At 42.4% G+C, this 13,027-nt stretch overlaps 1 protein-coding gene across 4 annotated transcripts in view; it reads left to right on the top strand.

The window, feature by feature from the left end:
• The window catches only part of lin7a (lin-7 homolog A (C. elegans)), a 109,661-nt gene that overhangs the window by 44,411 nt on the left and 52,223 nt on the right, over positions 1–13,027 (top strand). For all 4 annotated transcript variants that reach the window (XM_078567943.1, XM_078567942.1, XM_078567941.1 and 1 more), the window contains exon 3: positions 7,116–7,234. In XM_078567943.1, coding sequence (XP_078424069.1) covers positions 7,116–7,234 — 119 coding nt within the window. The remainder of the gene's footprint in view (positions 1–7,115; positions 7,235–13,027) is intronic.

Consider the following 13,027-nt stretch of genomic DNA (forward strand, 5'->3'; position numbering starts at 1 on the left):
CGCAGGCTTTAAGTGAAATGGGCACAGGAGGAGCACAGGAAGATCCAAGGTGGCATCCAAAGGTTGGTGACCCCATGCTGGCTATTGGGGCAGAGGCACCCCTTTGGAGCAGCGGTGTTCTGTTTGGCACAGCTGAAGATCTGAAATAGTGCTTGGAAGGTGAAGCTTGAGTGTGCTTGGAGATCTAGAGGAAAAGAATCTCGGAAACCCTGCAAGTTGGGTTGCTGTTGAAGTTGTCCGAGTGGGAGCAATTTTTGGAGAGAATTCCAAGGCGAGATCTTCAGATACGGAGATTGGAAACCCTTGTGCGCAAGATGAAGTTTCAGTGAGATTTTGATAGTTACTGCCTTGTCTTGTGTTTCCCAGCTGTTCAAAATAATCACACTTTTCGACACAAAATGCTGGAGCTTTCTTTGAATGTATTTCACAAATCTCACTTTGTGCTGCTGACTGATACATTGTTGTTTGGCACCTGACTGCAATGCAGTAATGAGTGATGCGTCATTCTGAACATACATGTGCATAACAATATAGTTCCTAATTATTTACGCGTAACATAACAATATAAACATTACAGACCACAGTCGCAGCCCAATTAGACATAGATTTTAAAATTAAATTCAATAAATCTGGAGGAAAATTAACATTGAAAGTTGCTGTCTCGTCACAAAAAAACAAACTAATGCTCTTTTGGAATGCATCCCCTAATAGTCTGACCATAAGTCCAGTCTTGTACTAAGCATTGACTCTTGCGGGACTGGATTTCCTCCACTTAGCTGCCCATTTTTTTGTGGGGCGATCAACAGAGGAAAATCAGGGGTTTGAGCATCATCATCAGATAAACTCATGAGCAAATTTTCCTGAACCCTCACTGGATGCAGCCATCTTTACTTGCTGCATCCTACCCCACCATGCATAAAACATGGCAGGTATATATAGTTTTCTTCACAGCTGCATTTTCCTTTGTTTCCACTCTGAATTTGTTGGTAGTAGAGACCAGTTGAAGAGAGGAGGCAACTTGGGGCGGCTTAGAGGTACTTCATCACTAAAGTCAGTATGAACCAGGCAATGTAGGTGTGAGGAACAATATTCAAAGAAATACTTGATACAATACAAACCAGCAAATACCTCCGAAAGGTAAAAGCTCCAGTTCAACAAATAAGGCAGGAAACAGTATTAAGCTAAAAGAAAAGGATTATATAAATGCATGGGAAAGTGGAAATTCAGCAGACTGAAACAGCTAAAAAAGTAATAGGGATACAAATACTAAGAGGTTCCAAAAGGTAGCATGAATAAACACTTGCAAGCGATCTCAAAGCTAACAGAGAAAAATGGTGACAGGTGGATCTGTTGAAGTCAAATTGCAGATGCATTGTAACTTTTTTAAAACTCTCTGGGTTTGGGAATTGTAGTCTATCTGCATATGTTGTGTCTGTTAGCTTCTAAAAAGCATTTCATCAGGTTCCATACAAGGGACTATTAGCAAAAATAAGAGTGCATGGAATTGGAGCTAACTTTGGCTTGATAAATTGTTTGAGAGTCAGTGTATGCATAAAGGAAATGTACTGTAATTAGTGGTACACTGGGATACTGTCGGGAGGGAGTTGCCCTGGGGGATCGAACCCCGTGAAGTCTCATGGCATTGGGTCAAACATGGGCAAGGAAACCTCCTACTGATTACCACGTACTGCAGCCCTCCTCAGCTGATGAATCAGTCCTCCTCCATGTTGAACACCACTTGGAGGAAGCACAGAGGGTGGCAAGGGTGCAGAATGTACTCTGGGTGGGGGACTTCAATGTCCATCACCAAGAGTGGCTTGGTAGCACCAGTACAAACCAAGCTGGCTGAGTCCAAAAGGACATAGCTGCTACACCAGGTTTGCGGCAGGTAGTGAGGGAACCAACAAGAGGGAAAAACATACTTGGCCTCATCCTCACCAACCTGCCTGATGCAGATGCATCTGTCCATGACAGTATCCATAGGAGTGATCACCACATGGTCCTTGGAGACGAAGTTCCGCATTCACATTGAGGATACCCTCCATCGTGTTGTGTGGCACTACCACTGTGCTAAATAGGATAGATTTCAAAAAGATCTGGCAACTCAACTGGTAAAACATGAGGTGCTGTGGGCCATCAGCAGCAGCAGAACTGTACTCAATCACCTCATAACCTGGCATATCCCCCACTCTACCATTACCACCAAGCCAGGAGATCAACCCTGGTTCAAGGAAGAGTGCAGGAGGGCATGCCAGGAGCAGCTCCAGGCATACCTAAAAATGAGGTGTCAACCTGGTGAAGCTCCAAAACAGGACTACTTGCGTGCCAAACAGTAAATGATAGACCGAGCTAAGCAATTCCACAACCAACGTATCAGATCTAAGCACATAAAGATTAGTAAGAAAGAGTAGTTCCGATTAGATAGGTGTGGGGATTGGAGGTCAATAATCAATGAATGTATTGCATGTTATCTATGGAAGGAACAAAATTGATGGGCCAAATGGTCTTTTCTCATTCCATGCTTTCTTGATAGTTTGTGGAGTGAGCAAAGCAGGGAGCAGGTGATTTTTATTTTGGACTTGTAAATGAGAAAATAACTACCTTTAAATAACTTAAGATAATACCAGTTCTCTTTAAATAACCCTTCTTGTCAGCTGTTGTAATGAACTTGATATACTGGACAGGCTTCTTACTTGAAGCAGATAAACTTTATTACAGGGCTCGTTTGGAAGTTACATGCTTGAACCAGGTCTTGAACCTCCGCCCCTAAGATTACCTGCTTTTAGGGCTCATTTATCAATACAATCATGTGACCCCTAAAGGTAGTAGGGAAGGTTATACCTACAATCACTACATTTCCTCCCCCTTTAGTTTTTTTTTACATTTCCTATTTATAAAGAATACTTTAACCCGCAATATATAAATATTTGTACAGGTCATGTGGTTAAAGATAAAGTCTCTGAAGTGGTTTTCTAATTTGGTTGGAGCGGCGTAGCTCTACCATTTGAGATTCTCCCACTGGATCGACATGATAAGGAACCTGCGGCATTAGGGACATCCTTAGACAGTGGCAGTTCAGGATTAGGCAATTCAACAGAGACATCAGGTACGTCTATTCCAGGTTGATCTGGCACCTCAGGGATTAAAGGTTCGACATCAATTACAGGCAGAATAGTTTTTTGTCTCTATATTCCTTAGATAATTTACATGGTTTGAGCAATCCGGTCTTCCACTTCCATTTGGAATGACAAAGGTCCAGATTCAGAGACAATTATACCAGGAACCCAACTAGGTCCATTTCCAAAATTCCACATGAAAACTGTATCTCCCACAGTAAATTTTCAAGCTTTGTTGTAAACATCGTGATTCAATTCCTGACTACTCTGATTCTTCTCTACCTTCCCCTCTAAGTTTGGAAATACCAGACTCAACCTTGTACAAAAGCAGCATTTCATCAGTAATTCAGATGGTGTTGAACCCGTAGTTGTATGAGGAGTCATATGATAATTGAGTAGAAAACGTGAAATTCTTGTTTCTAACGTTCCTTCGGGTAACTTTTTCATTCCTGATTTGGAAGTTTGCGCTGCTCTTTCTGCTAACCCATTGGATGAGATATGATATGCTGTTTTAATATATTTAATTCCGTTTAGACTCATGAATCTCTGAAATTCTGCACAAGTGAAGACAGTACCATTATCTGAAACAATGACTTCTGGTAGACTATGTACACTAAAACATTAACACAGCTTTTCAATAGCTGCATACAGTGTCGGTGATCTAACTTCATACACATCCATTCACTTAGAATGTGCATTGATGATCAATAAAAACATGGTACCTAAAAATCAACCTACATAGTCAATATGTAGCCTAACCCAGGATCAACCAGGCCACTCCCGCAGATGCAGTGGAGCTGAAATGGGAAACTTCTGTTATTGATGACACTGACATGGACACTGACTATGTTTTCGATGTCACTGTCTATACCTGGCACCAGATATAGCTTCGTGCAATCATCTTCATCTTCGATCTGCCTGGATGTGCACTGTGAAGCTCTGTCAAGAGTGGTTCTCTTGCTTGCGAAGGGACGACAACTCTTTATCCCTCAACAAGATTCCATCCTGACAACTTGACTCTGTTTTACGGGCATGGAATAATCTTATCTCCTCAGACACTGGTGAATTCGACCATCCTTGCATTACCTTGTCTTGAGCGTTTGACAAAATTGGATCCCTGTTTGTCCAATTCCTTATTTGCTTCACACAGACTGGCGAAGAGCCCATGGAATTCAACACAAGCACAACTTCTTGTGGCACTGGAGCATGTATAATGCTATCTGGTAATGGAAGATGACTGAGTCCGTCTGCATCTCGATATGTACATCAGAACGGTGTAGAAAGGTGTACTGATACGCTAATAAAATCGAAGCCCAACTTTGAATTCTTACTGAGGCCATTGGCTTTATCCTCACTAAATAAACCTAACTAGTATTTTATGGTCCGGTACAATGGTGAAATGTCATCCATGCAGATACTGGTGGAATTTCTTCACTCCAAATATCACTGATAAACCTTCCTTTTCAAGTTGGGAATAACCCTTCTCGGCTGCAGAGAGGGTTCTGGAGGCATAGCCAGTTGGCCTTTCGGATTTGATTTCTGTCTTTTCTTCTTCTGATTGCCGCAGAGTTTTGTCTCGTCCTTCACTTTGATTTCACAGTCGACTACATTTCTCTCTGGTGAAATCTTAACTTGGTTCAGTTCGGTAGTTGAGCTACCCATGGCTTCATTACCCACTCTCATCTCGGAAAGTTCCACAACTTTCCCTTCTGATGTCTCTTTTGTTTCACTCAGCTGATTCTTCAGCTCTTCTGTCTCCTTCATGTATCTCTTGGCTTCCTCCTGGAACATCGAACATTGTTGAGTCTTCTCTGACAACTGTTTCTTCAGTTTGTTCAGAGTGGCACTAAATTTGTTTTGTTTCTTTTCATGATTTTCCATTGGAACCAACTCTGACCTGAGGGGCCCTTGCATCCAGTGAAGGACCTTCAATTCTCCTAACTCATTCTGAAATATACTGTCATACTCTCTTGTCAACTTAAGAACTCTTCCTGTTCTCACTTGAAAGATTTCTGACCAGTTGAGTTTAATTTTTCGTAACCAATCACGGCCCAGAAGACTAGGTCCTTCACCTGTTACAATGATCACTGGAAGTTGTACTGTCTGTTGCTGATAGGACACAGGTACTGTAGCAATGCCCTTTACCTGTATTGACTCTCCAGTGTATGCCTTCAGTTGAGCCGTGGTTTGCTCCGGATTTAGTGGCTGAGTACTTAGGTATTTAAATGTGTGTTCTCCAACCACTGTGGTTGAAGGTCCCATGTCTACCTAGAGGCTTCCCATTCACTTGAAGGATGATGGTTATTGGTACAGCTTTTACTACTTTGACATTGTATAGGGAATAGGTATCAGTATCAGTAGCTTCTGGTTCTGTTATATTGTGCAATTCAATCATCTTGGTCTGCTGTCCAATTGGCTGTCTCGATTTTGCCCTGCATTGCCTTATTACATGCCCTTTTTGTAGCAGTAATGGCATTCTGCCTCCTTAAATCTGCAGGTTTCCGGTGCATGGTTACCCCCACATCTGTAACAGATTGACTTCTGAATCACTGCTGAGGTGCTTCCACTAAGCCTTTTCATTTTTCGAGCAGCAGAAACTGTATCCCACTTTGCAGCTGTCCCTCTGGTTTTCGTGCCACATCCGGCAGTAGGTTCCTGCCCCAACTGAAAAACGGCACTCTATTGCACACTTTGTAAAGCCTGCAAGTCCCTCTTAGCACTTTCTAATGCCAACGCTATTTCCATGACGCACTTCAAATCAGTGTTAACTTTTGCAAGTAAACAGCTATGAATGGCATTTTCATGGACACCACAAACCAATTCGTTCTTCAACATGTCATTGAGTGTATCGCCGAAGTCACAGTGCTCAGTCAACTGTTTCAACTTCACTGTATAAGTTGTGTTGGACTCTCCCAGGGCCCTTATTCTAGAGTTAAACTTAAATTTCTGCTTAGTTACCGATGGCTTTGGCTGAAAATGCATCTTCACGAGGTCTACCAGCTCATTAAAAGATTTAGAATTGGGCACGTTCAGGGCCGTCAGACTGCAGATGAGGTTATGTGCCTTGCTACCACAGACACTTAAAAGAATTGCTATCTGCTTCTCCTCCACCATTGTTTCATCCACCACAAAATAAAAACCTAGGTGCTCTATGTATTGGCTCCAGTCTTCCATGGACAAGTCATAAAGGTTGATTTTGCCGAAGAGTGGCATGACTGGTGAGTATACTTTTCTTTCTTTCTTTAAGAATTGATGTACTCACATTTACAAGATGAGGTGCAGCATCGGAGCTATTTATCCTCGTTGCCAATTGTAATGAACTTGATGCACCAGACAGGTTTCTTACTTGAACCAGATAACTTTATTACAGAGCTCGTTTAGAAGCTGCACGCTTGAACCAGGTCCACGACTAGAAAACTTCGCCCCTAAGATTACCCGCGCTTAGGGCTGATTCGTCAGTACAATTACGTGACCCCTAAAGGCAGTAGGAAAGGTTATACCTACAATCACTACATCTGTGAATCAGCAAAAGCTAATAATCAAGCTGTTATAGTTAACTCAGTATCTTGAAGATAACTGTATATTTGGCAACTGGGTTATATCTGAGTTTAGAATTACAGAAGAGAAAGGCCAATTTAACAAAGGAATTTGTCTTGTTTTTAACATTAATGGATTAGAAATTATGAAAGACTTTGTTACAAATTGCACGGCTTTTTACTGGACTCTGAACACTCCCTTCATAGCATATAAAACATTGTTAACCAACTGTGGAATGATACTACTCATTGAACTTTTAATATGGCTTAATTACAATGTGATTTTAAGTGATTCAATTTTATTTCAATCCATAATGTTGAATTAAGCACACAATGTTTGTCATTCATTGGGAAGACTTTTCTATTTTAAGCATGGGTTAATGTCTTATCCATTGTATTCCAAAGTAAAAATGAGAGTCAGCGTGCTTTTTGTTATTTCTTACTTTGCTTTTTCTCTTTTCAGATGTGGCTCGAGCCATTGAATTGCTGGAGAAGCTTCAGGAAAGTGGAGCAGTACCAATCCACAAACTGCAGTCCTTGCAGAGAGTATTACAGAGTGAATTCTGCACTGCTGTCAGAGAGGTATGGAAGTCACTGTATCCTAATGTAAAAATAAAAACTTGCATTTATAAAGTACCTTTCATGACTACAGGATGTCCCAAAGTGCTTTACATCATTGAAATATCTCAGAAGTGTAGTCACTGTTGTAATGTCGGAAATGCAGCAGCCAATCTGTGCACTGCAAACTCCTACAAGTAGCAGTAATATAAATAAGTACTGGTTGAGGGATAACTGTTGGCCAAGACACTGAGAGAATTCCTCTAATCATCTTTGAATAGTGAAGTGGGCTCTTTTATGTGTACCTGACAGAACCCTGGTTTAATGTCTCATCTGAAACTGTTTTGAAGATGCAGTGACCAGAACTGTGCATAGTCCTCCAGTTGAGACTAGACCTGGGCTTTGTATAGCTTTGGCAAAATTTCTTCCCCATTGTATTTTCAACCTCCAGTTTCCCCCATTTTGTGAAATGAGCGCACTTCATAGCAATTTTTTGAGCATGTGGTCCTGTTCATTGGTATTGGGCATGAATCTCTGGAAGGGCGTAATAGGCAAGGAAGGAATAGGGAAAACAAATTCCCCCTCCTCAAGAAATGCCTAGAACATGACCATGTCATAACAAATATCTGTTCTGCCAGTGAGAGAAGCACAAGAGCTCATGACAACATCCACGGTCCAAACACTGGCACTTGCTCCAGTATGTCATCGCTCGAGCAAAGGATCACAGAGATGTCCACATCACCCGCGCCATGATAGGCACCAATGACAGCTGGACCAATCACTGTCTATCTGACCTACCATCTCCATCAACCTGGCTCCTAAACAGCAAACAACAGAAGCAATGCTGCAAGAAAGTTAATATTGAAGGCGTCAAAGATCCCACCAAGGCATCCTTTCTCAGTCAACACCTTACTCCCAACCTCTGAACCTCCAGCCACCAGGTGCTACAGTGTGCCCATAGAGCATGGTTGACCCTAAAGTTCAACATAACCAGCATCTGCAAAGAAGCTCTCGGCCTCTCTATCAGGAAGCATCATGACTGGTTTGCTGAAAAGGACTAAGAAATCCAGGGCATCATAGAACGTAAGCACAAAGCTTTTGCAGACTGTAAACATCATCACGCTTCAAGGGAAAAGCAGCAGTCCTACAGACAACTGAAGGTAGTAGTAGTGGAGTTGGTAGAGCATAAAATCTGCAGCATAAAAACAAATGGTGAGTAGAAAGATTGCAGGAGATCCAACTACTTGTGGGCAACAATGTACACGGTTTCTTCAGTGTTGTCAAGACGATCTATGACCCAAGCACTCAAGCACCTACCCTGCTGAGAGCCAAGCTTGGAGGGGTGATCATCAATGACAGAGAAGCAGCCCGTGTTCACTGGAGAGAATATTTTGCAGAACTCATCAACCGAGATCCCGTCTTTGATTTGAACATCCTCAATTCCATTCTCTAATACCCTGTCCAGTTTGGTCTCAGTGCTATTCCAGTCCAGAGCAAAGTTGAAAAAGCCACTCAATAGCTGAAAAACATAAAGCATAAAACATAAAAAAAAATAAAGCATCTGCAACAGATGGAATTCCTGCTGAAATTCTGAAACCTGGCTGAGATCTATTCTTGGCACAGCTGCACTCCCTAATATCCCCCAACCTATGAAGGGGAGTGCAGGCCAAGGAATCTCAAGGATGCTGGAATCGTGACTGTATTCAAGGAAGGAAACAAGTTCGACTGTGGTAACTACAGAGTAACCACAGTGTTTGCCAAAGGGAAGATCATTGCAAGAATCCTCCTCAACTTCCCCCTCCCAGTGGCTGGAGAACTCCTTTCAGAGTCACAGTTTGGTTTTTGCCTATTGAGAGGCGCTGCAGACATGATTTTCACTCCGTTGCAAATTCAAGAAAAATGCAACAAATAGCATCAACCACTGTACCTGCCCTTTATCAACCTCATGAAAGCCTTTGACTTTGTCAACTGCAAAGGCTTAAGGAGTATCCTACTCAAATTTGGCTACCCTCAGAGATCTGTAATCATTTTCACCTATTCACGATGACATGAAAGCCGCGATCCTCACCGAGGAACCTCCACAGAGTCTATCTCAGTGAAGACTGGGCTCAAACAAGATTGTGTCCTCGCACCAACTCTCTTCTCCAGTGCCTTTTTCGCATCTCACAAACTACCCACAGGTGTGGTGATTATCCACAGAAGAGACAGGAAACTGTTTCATCAACGCTGCCTTCAATCCAAAACTAAGATCACTCCAACCTCTCATGAACACTTTAATCACAAGAAATAGTTCATCTTCAAGGTCTAAGAAGATTCTGGAAGAATTTGTGTTCTAAGAGACACAGTTCTTTAAAGAGTTACTGCAAGTCTCTGATTGCTATTCCTGGGAAAAACATCCTTTTACAAGAAAAGGTAATTAAGCAATTCTAAAGAAGCTGGAAATATTTTGACCCTGGTGTACTGTGTACAAAAGGGGTCACATGATAGTTTATGGCTCTGAAAAGAGACCATGACTGGAAAAAACTGTTTAAAAGTTGGTCTTGGTTTGGCTTTGAGAAGAGAAAGGACCAACTGCTTGTGAAAGGAAGGCAGCAGCCTTTTTGCAGTCCAGAGCCGGTCCCAGCCGGAAGTGAATATATGCTGCCCCTAAGTTGCTATGTGCTGGAATAGAGTACCTGCAGATGTTCCTTGAGTCCCCCTGAAAAGCAGTGCAAGTGTCATTGACTATTTCACAAATCAGCACAAAGTGACCAACCGTATAATCCAGATTCGTTGGCAGAGTTCCTTTAATTTTATTTTTATTGTGTGTGTGTGGTGTGTGTGTGTAACCTGTGGAGTAGTGGGGCTATATCAGCTGCACACTCCTCCCATCCCAGTCGTGACAAACCTAATAGAACTTCAGTGTGTTTCTGTGTGCTCTCACTCAGAAGCTGAGCTCCGGGTCATTGCCAACTTCCTCTCTGAAGCATAAGAGAAAATGGGCCTTTTACTAAACGCCTTGTGAGAGAACCTGTGTTTTTAAATTTAATTTGTACTTTGAGGCAGACCTCAACTAAACAGAAACTGAACGGAAGGGTGAATGGAAAGGGAAACAGTTCAGATAAACAGGAAACTGATGCTCCCACTTTCTGAGGAAACAACAACAAACTGAGGCTTGGAAACCAAAACTTTTGGCAAACTGAACTTGTTTAAAAGATAGAAAAGGACACAGATCAGTCCAAGCTGAGCAATAGCAGTTGATGAGTCCACTGGTGCAGTACAAACAAGCTGAACAAAACTGAAGAAAGCAGGGTCCAGATCAGGAGCTAAGAATAAGTTGCTGCAGGTTACTGGAAAATAACATTGGTGGGTCTACCCCATCCGACCAAGTTGAGCAGGTTCTGCAGGCGTGTGCCATTTGTGGTGAAGACTGTGCTCATGGAACTTGTGTTGGTTGTGAACTGCTGTAGGACAAGGATCAGATTATCTCCTAAAAGGATCGGAGCTGAAATTCTTTGTGAGGAAGATAGTTTTGAAGGACTTTGTGACTGAGTGTGATCAGCAAAAATCTGTGGTCCACTGAGCTGATTTGTAGACCTGTCTTAGATGTATCTGCCATTTAATCTGCAATTTATAGTTTATATTTGACCACAATTGCCTGTTAATTCATGTTTAACTCGTGTTAATTCTGGATGTCAGAGTATAAGATAGATAGTATTTAGTCTTTGCTTTGTTGAGGATTTCATATTTCTTTCTATTATAAAAAGAGAATTATATTGGTCTCTGAGTTTGTAACAACCTGGGAAACTAAAGATCTCTTCCAACTGGCTTCCACAACACACATCTTCCCCCACCAGCACCTCAACCACCGCCCCCACCATCCCCCTCCCCCTCCCCCGCCCCAGTCGGCTAAGCTCAACGGCGAGATCCTGGAAGATGTGGACCACTTTCCATATCTTGGGAGCCTCCCCTCGACGAAGGCAGCCATAGGTGACAAAATTCATTATTGCCTCCACTGTGCCAGCTCAGCCTTTGACTGATTGAGAAAAAGATATTTGAGGACCAGGATCTCAAACTTGAGGCTAAGGCCATGGCAGCGATCTCCTTACTCCTATACGCTTCTGAGACTTGGACAGCCTACAGCAGGCATCTCAAAGCACTGGAGAAGTACCATTAGGTGCACCCAAGCAAGATCCTACAAATCAGGTGGCAAGAAAGACAGTCCAACAGCAGCATCCTCTCCCAAGCCAACATGCCCAGCATCGAGGCACTAATCATTCAAAACCAGTTAGACGGGGTGGGACGTATCATTCATATTTCTGACACCAGACTCGTGAAGCAGCTGTTCTATTTGGAACTCAGTCAGGGCAGGAGACTCTTGGGAGGACAGCGGAAATGCTTTAGGATTGCCCTCAAAGCATCCCTGAAGAGATCACAGAAATGCTTTCGGGATGTCCTCAAATTATCCCTGAAGAGATCAAACATCCCCGCTGACTCATGGGAGACCCAGGCTTGTGACTGATCAAAATGGAGCTGGTTGATTCGGGAACACACAGAGGCAAACTTGAGGCACCGGAGAGAATGCACGAACCTCCAAACAGCTCATCTGCCTGACCCTTCAAGCACTGCCTGCTCGGCATGTGGCGGAGTCTGTGGATTGCATATTGGATTTATCCACCTTCTCCGACCCCATCGAACAACCAGAGTGGAAGCAAGTCATCCTCGATCCAGAGGGATTGCTTAAGAAGAAGGCGGCGGGAGCATCGGCCCTCGTTTTTAGGCATCACTAGCAGTTGCCTGAAATCAGCATTCCACCAGCTTAAATATGAAAAGAACGAAGATGAGTCCTGCACTGTTTCCGCTTCCTCCTGCAAAATCCATGCAAAACCATGTGGAGAAAGTGCCTTGATGGCTCAGACTATTCTTTCCAATTCTACTGCAGGCCTTAAGGGGACCAGTTTTACTTTATTTTTTTCCTTCTGTGAAGCTCCTACCAGCTCTATGGCTATACCTTGAGCAACTATTGCCCCTGCCAATATAGCTGCTGATTTAATTTCCAGTGTTAGGTCAGCTACCTCTGGAGGTGCAATCAGCTTTATTAAGATGAGATCAGAGGTCCATTTACAAAGGAGCCTCGAGCACTGCCCTGGCTTTTGGTGCAGGTATGAATTTCCAACCCACTATTTCTGCATGTTTTGGCAAGCAGGTCTTCAAAAATTCTCCCTTAGAAAATGATTTTCACCTCAGACCCATTTCATAGGCAATCGTACTGTGAGTCTTAAGGTAGCATTACTTATATGGTGAGCATGAAGCAAACATTGCTTTTGAAATGACTACTTATTCAGGAAACTTACCTTTATATAAGTTTCTTGAATTCTTCTCACATTCCTCACTATAGTTTGTTTTATTGTGTCTGAGAATGTTGCATTCTTCCACCAGTTACCTATTGATTATAAATCAAGTACATGGGCTTTCCATTCATGGTGACCAGAAAATACAAAAATAACTTTATAATTCATGCAAATATTCTGATAATTTACTTAATTGGTAATGGATGTATTCTGAATGTGCAGAGTCATAAAGTCATAATATTTGTGTAATTGCCGCAAAATTGCCTCACTACTTCTTTCCTGCTTTAAGACACTCGTTAAAACCTACCTCTTTGACTAAGCATTTAGCTGTCAATGTATCAGCAATTACATTGTCAAGGTCCAATAACAATCATCTTGTAGTTTGACAATTACATTGTACAGCAATTATATTGTTAAAACAGGTGATGGGCATTAGCTCAGCCACAACTGGGTACAGCTGTAACACTCCAGAGTGGAATGGAACTGG

Source organism: Cetorhinus maximus, chromosome 22 (assembly GCF_964194155.1).
Source record: "Cetorhinus maximus chromosome 22, sCetMax3.hap1.1, whole genome shotgun sequence".
NCBI classification, from domain to species: Eukaryota; Metazoa; Chordata; class Chondrichthyes; order Lamniformes; family Cetorhinidae; genus Cetorhinus; species Cetorhinus maximus.